The following is a 9,587-nucleotide window of genomic DNA, read 5'->3' on the forward strand; positions in this document are numbered from 1 at the left end:
TCCATATGCTTCAGCTCATAACAAGACAATATGAGAAGCAGACTCAAATCACTATTTTCTTCAAATTCAAAGGCAAATAATTACTTTTTCAAAACAGATGAGAGCAAATGCAGGCAATGCATTTGTGTGGAGCTGCACGTGAATGAGCAAGAGAGTCCGTAAATGGTTCTTATTAGAATCTGTTTCTACAACACATGGGCGTGAGCAACAAATAAGAAAAACAGCACTGTATGTAATAGAAAAAAAAGAATTGGAAAATGAAGTCCACTGTTTTCCGATAACAACATTTGGGCCCTAAAACACCGAATTCCACTCTACCACTGCCAATTTAAAAAATTGTAATGTATTATAAAAGCCAATAAAACTTGCTATTTTGGTTTTGTTTACAGTACTTTTAGCCACAATAAATGCTCCATTTGTCAGGCTGCCATGAGCTTATTCTATAGAAAGCCTGTACAAAGTAGGAAAATAGCCAATAACATACACGAACAAAACAGGGTGGCTTTTATGAGAGCAGATGCCCTCTTATTTAATAACCAAATATTACATCCAGTCTTGCAGACAGTCTTTATTTAAACAGACCTTGTACAAAGTCTGGCAAATTTCCCCAACTTCAAAGGAAGCCCTATTGCCTTCTGAATCACATTCATACTCCTTGCTCTCACCTTCAAATGTTCTATAGGACAACGTCCTCCATACACCCTCTAATTTCGACTTTTACCCTATGGTTTCCATCAGAACAACCTCTGCTTCTTTTTCTCATCTGTTCTGAGTGAGCTAATGGGCTTTCCCTGTCTTGCACAGGTTCCTGATGATTCTTATTTTGTAAGTATTACATAAATTACCACACTGTATGCTGACAAGTTTTTTAACCATGTAAAAGAAGATCAACATTCAAGGCTCAATAGGGAAAATCCTGCTGACCAATCAGCCCTGAAAAACTAAACCCCTATCTGAAGAAATGTGGCTATTTTCTAACCAGAACAAAATTACTCCATTTTGGCCATGCCTACAATTAGGGGTGGAAAAACCAAACTCCCTTATTTCTAAGAAAGGCAATAACCATCTTCTGCATACTATTAAAGTAAATTGTGTAGTATTAGCAGTTCTGAACCTTTTACCTTGGTAAAGATAGACAGGAAGAGTGAAGGCAGAAACTGAAAGAAGTTACTATAAATGAGTAAGTTACAAAATTCTGGCCTGCCTATTTCATCTAAACAGCTAGAAATCTACAGACTTATATTTTCATCACAATGTCTTCAACTGTTCTTTTTCTCCTTTTGATTTCATTTTTTTGCCATTAACTTAGTTTTCCAACTCACCTTTACTTGTCTGTACTATTCTCATTACATCCTTCATCCTGTGTTCAACAAATATTTTGAAACCAGTATCTTGTTTCACTTGTAATAGAAAGAAACTGATGGTGATGTGTCTTAGCCTCCAAATCTGCCATGCAATTTGAGAGGTCCAACTCCTAGCCCTTGCTCTTCTTTGAAAAAGCATCACTCAACCTATTCTGCTCACTATGTAACAGTGAGCAGGATAGACTGACAGTATGGGTAAGAAAAATAGTAACAGTATGGGTAAGAAAAACCACTATGTGATTTTAATTACATTTTAATTATGTACTTAAAACTCTAACAGCCTCCAAAACCACTGGTACACTTGTCTACCAATTTCAACAGGAATTAGAAGTTTTCTGGACTGCACATTCCACCTGGGCATGACAAATGTCCTGTCTTCTTGCCAGTACTGAAGGTGGAAAGTATTGAAGGAATTTTCCTCACTCATTTTGCTGCTTCTCAAATACACCACTCTGACTCTACCAGTAAGTACCTATTGGGCTGATCTAACTTTGCTGAAATCATTAGATTGAACCTCAAAATTTTTGTAAAATCATTATTTTAATTCAGATATTGCCTAAGAAACTCTGCAAAAAGCCACAATATCATCACAGCATCCACGAGGCTTCTAACCTTGATTTTACAGGTACAGTCAGCATCCTAATCTGCTATGCAGTGACAAGGACAATTTTCTATACTAGCAGGTACTTCTAAAACCACCCCTATAAATGACCATCAAAATCCCAGCAACAGAACATGTCCATCAGGTGTCATAGGAAAGAAGTATTCCGTCATTTTAGGCTTCTACATTCAAGCTAGATACACTGAAGAAACTTGCTTCCCAAAATCCCATTAACTTTACACATCCACAGCTAATGGCTAAAAAACAACATCCAAAGCCCAGAATTAACATTTTCATTAGCAGCAAATGCACTGTGAAAAATGCATAAGTATGTTTTCTATAAATCATTCAAATACCCCACCAACAGACTGTCCCAACCAGTCAGGAAGGAGGAAAATTATGGCAAAGGGGCTGAGCACAGACTAGATCGTGTAGGAGGGGAAAAGAAGAAGAAAACAGATTCTTTATTAAAATAAGTGATGACATTCACCAAGATGAATACTATTACTTTCTGGAAGCCAATTGAGGTACAAGAGTACAAAGGTACAAAGAAGAGTTTAAAAATAAATACTACAGAGTGACACTGTAACACTAAAAAACATATGGGAACTGACACATATCACACCACCCTCACTAAGGGGTGAGCTAACATCAACTGGAATCAAAGTAATTAAAGTGCTCTTAGTTTACTTATTATTTTTTTGGCTAAAGACTATGTGTGAATACTTTTATTTTAGAAACAAAATAACCAAAAGTATGAGAATTAAGGCCAGTTATTTCAGTTGAGTTTGTGTGCAAGCATGTGTGTGCACACAGAAAATGGAGCAGTATCTCAGTCCAGATGGCACTCAGACTCTGACTCAGAATTATGACTTATTCAGAGGATGTGCTTGCATTTGTTGTCGAAATGTAAATGTTGGGAATATTCCTAGATAATTTGGAAATACAGCTATAATCCCATAAAGCTACAACTGGGCGCAACTTTCTGTTCCCTGCCCAAGCATCTTTGTCTTCTGTTCCTCACTACTAACTTTCTTTCATTTGTTTTTAAATCTACATATGGATCCTCCACCCTCCTCATTATTTCTATGCCTTTAGCAAACTTCTCAGTTACCACTCTTCCCACTTTTCACTACAGAAGAATGATTGTTTTTCTCTTACTTTAACCCCAGCATTTTGATAATTTCTGTCACAGCCTTCCATTTCCATTATCATTGAATTTTATCACCTATATTACGTTTTTCTGGTTTAAACTAAAGACTAAAAATTAGTAAATAATAAAGTCTTATGTTTTGCAGAATTATTTTTTAAAAGGCACTATTCACTAACAAGCACTGAGCCCATGACATACTACTTACAAGTTATTTGCTCGTTCATAACTGAAGTTGTATTTGAAGCCACCCGTTGCTTTATGCTGCTACAGATGAGCAGACAGAGCAGAGGCAGTTGAAGGGGGATCTGTCCGTACCCACAAGGAAGGGTGCCAATAAGGAATTCACATTAATTCTCATATGTTCCAGGAAGCTCAGCAGCACTAAAGAGTAAGTGCTTAAAAGATAGGGGTATTGATCATGGTCAACCATTAATTCTGTTTGTTTGTTTGCTCAGAAGCTGGCTTTGACTATTTATATGATCAATGTAAGCAGAGAAGTATCTTAGATAAGGCCAAGATTCCTTCACTGCAATGTGCTCAAATAAGTATTTTTTACAGCACTGCTGGGGAAGGGAAGTGTTGTTGAGGCTTTATAGAAAACATGGAGAAGGGGAATTAAGCCACAAATAAACGATGTGTCCCCCAACAAAGTTTCTGTAAGAAATAACAACTCTACCATCGCCTGCCTTCCTCACATTTATAACATCTCATGCAAGTGTTGCATCTTAAATCAGCTGAACGTGCAATAAAAGTAGCTGTCCAGGAAAGCTAATAATGGAATGGGCAATAAATAGAGTGGAATTAGAAAACAACAACAATGAAGCAAATGCTGGGAAAATCAAGTAACATCATAGAAAAAGTTAATGGAGATTTGTTCTTCTATTGCTGTTTATTTAGCACACAGGAGAAAAAAAATAGCCTAAGCACATTCATTAAGAAAAACTTCTGAAAAATACTCAAGTAAATTAAGACCTGTCAATAAATGAGTATTTTTTATTCTATGATAATTCATGAATTTGTTTTGATGCTATCCATTGTCAGATCATCTGCAGTATTAAGGCAACTACGAATAATTGAATTAAAATTACTACAAAACTATATATATACAACACAGTCATTGATCATGATTTGCATCAACACTGCAAGAGCAAAAGGGCTATACTTATTCTGCAACAGCAGATGAAAAAGTTCATGTATTTCTCAGGATGAATTAAAAAACCCCGCACGATATTCCTGTAAAATATTAAAACCATGTCAGAAATCTCAGATAATAAAGCAGTATCGCCCAAGCTTTTTGAACTGTTAAAAAAATCAGTAAAGTCTCTCAGCATCTGGAGCCTACTTTTCAACTTGAGAAAAGAGCAGAAGTAAAAAGAGCCCGTCTATTTCCAACTACAGCAGAGATGAAGAGACACAAATTTATAAGGCTAATACAGTCTGATGGGCATTTTTGCACCAAGATGGAAAGAAAATGAAATAGGATCCTGCAAATGCGTTGGCTGAACTCTCTGGAAGGGACCTAGTAAGGGACCATCTGAGCCACATCTGGATCGAGCCGCTCCAGGAATTTTCACTTTTAAGAATTAAAAAAATCATCAGTTTCAAAAAAGAAAGAGAAAGGACATCAAGGGATGGTGAGTACAAAAACTTCACTATCAAATTGTAGTAAATACACTGCTTTGTTTCACTAAGTCCTGTGCCGGAGCAAGTTTAACAGAACACAAGACATGCAAATCCTATCACGAGGCCTCTGCCTGAAAACTTTACTGCAAAGTATTTTCCTTAAGATGTGAGGATCTACATAAGCCTTACAGAAAATAAGGATTACTTTTCCCTAACATAATGTTTCTGAAGCTGCAGTGAATTGTTAAATTCCTTTTAATTTCTAAAATATTAAATAATATATATCTATATATACAAAGAACTGAATGTCTCACAGCCCACGGTCTTCCTAGGAATTCAAAATCAGCTGGTAGCCTTCACTTCTCATACCTCCTCACTAAAAAAGCACTAGGGAATTGCTGACAGGGTTCAGCATTGTGCAGAATATTAAATATCTTTTTTGCAATACCCTGGTGACTCTTGAGCCTGTCTCTTACAGCACCATATGTACAGCTGTGTTGGAAAGAGGAAGCTATTAAATATATTAAAAAGTAGAAATATTACCAATAGACACTTCATCAAATAACTGGATCTCATTCATCCCCAAACAAAGCAAGAAATGTTAAGGTTACATCAACATAAGAAAATAACTCTGGATTTAATAACACCACAAGCCTGTTGAACATATTTGAAAGTAAAAACATTGCTTAATAAAACAGATTAGTGTTTCTGAAACAATGAATATAGCTTTCAACCATCAGAATGCTTTGGTAACAAAGACATTGGACTTGGTCTTGAAAGGCACTGCGTGTCTCAGTTCCCACACCACAGTCACGGCTAGATCTTCGGGTCCAAATATACTACCCTGATTTTACTGGCAACACAGGACTAGGAGTATTTTGTATCAAAAAGGATTTAATAAAAGGTATAAAAGGAAGAGTGTTCTGTTTGAGATGGCATTCGCAAATCTGTTCTTGAAAGTTTGCCCTCCTCCCACACGCACGGACAAATATCACATCCGCATCTCCAACTAATGCTTAAAGGAGACAGCAACAGCACACCCGCGCTGCACTAAGACAAACACATAGACAACCAGGAGACCTTTCCAAAACACCCAAACAGGTAAGGACTGTGAATTATTTTTTCAAAGGAGAGTTTCTAAAAGGAGATTTTCCAGGTTTCCAAGCACCTAAAGACCCCAAAAGGAAAAGCGGTCTTTCAGAGGCTCCCATCTCGTAAGAATTTGAGTCGGCATTAATACTTAAGTACATGCTGCCAAAAATCCCACTAACCGCCTAGCCGCACTTTTACACTTACTGAAGACTTTTACAAGTATGGCTGTTCGGCTTTAGAAGCCTAACACCCATCCACTTTTAAGAAGATCTGCAATCTTAAATGCTCAATAACTTCTGAAAACAGGACTTAGGCTGTTTGTAAGACTTTCCCCGTCGGCTCCATCTTCCGCAATGCAGCTCGCAGGCAAAGCGCAGCGCACGTTCACATAGCGTGAGCTCCTCTCGCACTTCAGAGAAAGAAATGAAAAAATAAAGAACCCCCACAAAGCTTTTATATGAAGTGCCACTTCATATAAAAATACTGAGGAGATATGCCTGTTTATTTAACTATCTCCAGCACTATGTTAATCACCCAACTCTCAGGTTTTTGCAGTATTTTTTAAGACTCCAATACTACTTTTGCTAACATTTGTGCATATGGTTCCTCAAAGAGAAAAGAGATTTTGTTACTCACAGTAATACATGAATAATTTACATATTTTCCTCCAGATTCATTCATTCACCTTTTTTTTCTGTAGGTGTTTAAGGCAGTTGCCTACTGACTGGTAAGATAATTACAACTGACGATTAAGGAATATTTAAGATGCATGTCTGAAGAGCACTGAAACGCCTTGAATCAAGTGTAAACAGAAATTCAGACCCTAGGCTACAGGCATTCACCATGTATTGCATAAACGTTAACTGGTTTGTCCTTAAAAAGATAAGCAATTAAAAAGTATAATACTTTAGCTCATGAACCCACAAGAGATTCTGCACAGACACGTTCTTTCCTATTATATGGTTAGTGAACATACTGCTTTGCTAGGAATTTAGTCAACAAAATAAAACCCAACACCAGGGCAAAGACAGCTTTGACTTATCCTTATTGCTGCTTCAACCTCTGTCACCATACATATGCAGGACCAGGTTTTGAGATGGTTTCTTCAGAAACAGTTGCCTGACCAAGACCTGGCTTGTGTTGCTGTTTCCTCCATCTCCAACTGCTCAAGACTCTGCTGGATGTTCAGGCCTCTCCACCACAATCAGTGACAGACAATCAGTCAGTTTATTCATGTTTCAATCAAAGTCCAACATCTCACCATAGACCCACCATCACTAATAGAAGAAATACAAGACTTTAATTAACAGCTGGGATTTGGCCCTTTCTACTCTACCTAAGAGACACTAGAGGAGGAAAGGCACCTGGGGTAGGAACTTTTAACCACTGCAAAAAGATGCGCCCATGCTCATACGTCACTGCCTACACACTGTTAGCTTGCAGTTCTCCATGATGCTCTTGGACTGCTTCTGTGGGATAAGCACAGCTAAAACAAACACAAATCACACAGTCACAGGCACGCCTGCAATACCTTTACACCGATGGTTTATTCCCATACACGTTGAAGGATAAATTACACTGGTACCAGACATCTTTCTGCAACCATGTCTTAACAAGAAATTATAGCAATTTTACTCATTTTGTTGCAAAAACCAGAAAAGTTAGTTATGCTTTAGACCTGTTCACAGTTTAACCTAATAAACTGCTGTGATGCTTATGGTGGTTTGGAGTTGGTTTTTTTTCCCCCTTTTTTTGCATTCCAGTGTCAGAATTTGCTGGCAAACAGCAATTTTATTTGACAAAGGATTATGTAGGCAATGATGGAAGCAACTGCAACAGCACATGTTTCCCTTCAGCCTTCTCTGTTGAGGCCTGCTGTACAGAAGAGCCTGCAGGATTGTGGCCTAGGACTAATGAGGCTCAAGCACTGTGCTGCTGGGGTAAGCTATCGTTAAGTCACAGTTCATTGACCACTAAAACATAAATATAGAATACTTAAAGGCGTTTGGTAGCAGCAAATGAAGGAAAACATTTTTAAAGAGAATGAAATCAGGCTTCGAGGGAGTCTAAGTCCCATACATGGCTCAAACTGAGGTAGCAGTTGATTGGGGATATGGCCCTGAGCAAAACGAACCAAAACCTTTAGAAAAACAGACTGTAATGAGTTCATGTCACACACACAACTGTCAAAAAATGTTAATGTTATTGACAGTCCTTCCCTGTGCAGGGCAACCACTGTGATTACAGTAAACTCTAGAAGAGGTCAGGCCACAGTGGCATAACTGTATATAACATAGCCTAACATAGCATAACTTTAGGGGCCTTGAACACCCCATAGAAGAGAGAAACATCCCAATCTCATTTCAAAGTACGCTGCCATGTATGGCTACTATTTCCCATCCTCCCCACATGTACAAGGAATACAAATTATAATGAAAAAACCAACCATCACTTACTCTGTTTTCCTTCTTTGCTTGTCTTCAAATATATCATTCAGACTGATGGACACCTGTCCCAAAAACTTGTCCAGCCCCACCAGCGACCTGTGCATGACAATCAGGTACAGGATGTATTTTTCTGGATTCTCCTGCATGAGTAATCCAGGGAGCTCGAAGGAGGCCTCCTCCTTCCATACGGGATCCAGGGTCTTCTCAGCCACCGAGGTGGAGTACTTCTCCTTGCCCAGCTGTATGATGGTGTAGGCATCGTTGCTGCCATTTTTACCTTTTGGCTTCAGACCTTTGGCTTGAAGGACCGTAACTTGCACATGAGTTGGGAACCACTTCTGGGCTTGCTCTGCCAACATCATCTCTGAAGACCGCAGCAGCAGCAATAACAAGCACAAAGTCTCTTAAGTCTTCAAGCTGCTGCGTTAAGGGCACTTACGTGTGGCGAGACACCTGTCAGGGGCTCAGCGTGGTCCTTCCTCCAGCGCTCCCGGCCGACGGTGGCACCCCCCGGTCCTCACGTCCCCCCCTCCCCACGCAGCCCTACCTGCGGCTCCATGTCCCCCGCGGCACCGGCACTACTGCTCTCCTTCCCCCCGATCCCTTCCCGCAGCCGCCGGCCCGGTTCCCCGCCGCTCCCAGCGCATCCCCCGGCCAGGGCCCTTCCTCCTCCCGGCCCGTAGGAGCCGCGGTCCCTTCAGCGCGGCCCGGCCCGGTGCGGCCTCCGGCGGCCCCTCCCGGCTCGGAGCCTGCGGGCAGCGCAGGGCTGGGGCTCTCGGCCGCCCCGCTCCCCGCGGGGGTGTCGGGCCGGGCGCCGCGGCCGTCACGGCGCTGCCCTCCCTCCTTCCCTACCGCCCGCCTGCCTCAGCCGCTCGCCGCGCTCTCCCCCCGCCGCCGCCCGGCCTCACGGGCCGGCTCCGCCGCTTCCGCCTTCCCCATGCTGCCAGCGGCGGCGGCCTCCGCGGCGGTCAGAGGGCAGAGGGCAGGGTTCGCCCCCTCCCCACAGCAGCGTCCCCTCCCCTTCCCCGCCGTGCCGGGCGCTGCCGAGGGCACCGGGATAACGGGGAGCGGGGCTTTCGGGGCCCTCCCGCCTGAGGTCCCTGTCGTGTTAATTAATTCATCGCTAATTTTATTTGTAGAGGGGAGGGGGATCTCTGCTGGAGCCGTGGGGGAGAGGGAACGTCTGTAAACAGCCATTGTTGTTGTTATTAATAATTATTATTATCTATATAGGGGCTCAGGAGCAGCCATGGAGCTAGACACAGGCCTGTGTGGCTCCAGAGCAAGCTGTCATCCCCTCCCGCTGC

At 41.4% G+C, this 9,587-nt stretch overlaps 1 protein-coding gene across 1 annotated transcript in view; it reads right to left on the minus strand.

Moving 5' to 3' along the window:
• The window catches only part of RAB11FIP2 (RAB11 family interacting protein 2), a 33,313-nt gene extending 24,480 nt beyond the window's left edge, over positions 1-8,833 (minus strand). The window contains exon 1 of the mRNA XM_005154506.3: positions 8,290-8,833. Within this exon, the coding sequence (XP_005154563.2) occupies positions 8,290-8,642 (353 nt within the window). The 5' untranslated portion in view covers positions 8,643-8,833. The remainder of the gene's footprint in view (positions 1-8,289) is intronic.
• Positions 8,834-9,587: the final 754 nt, after the last annotated feature.

The sequence above is a fragment of the Melopsittacus undulatus genome, chromosome 4, assembly GCF_012275295.1.
Source record: "Melopsittacus undulatus isolate bMelUnd1 chromosome 4, bMelUnd1.mat.Z, whole genome shotgun sequence".
Classification (NCBI taxonomy): domain Eukaryota; kingdom Metazoa; phylum Chordata; class Aves; order Psittaciformes; family Psittaculidae; genus Melopsittacus; species Melopsittacus undulatus.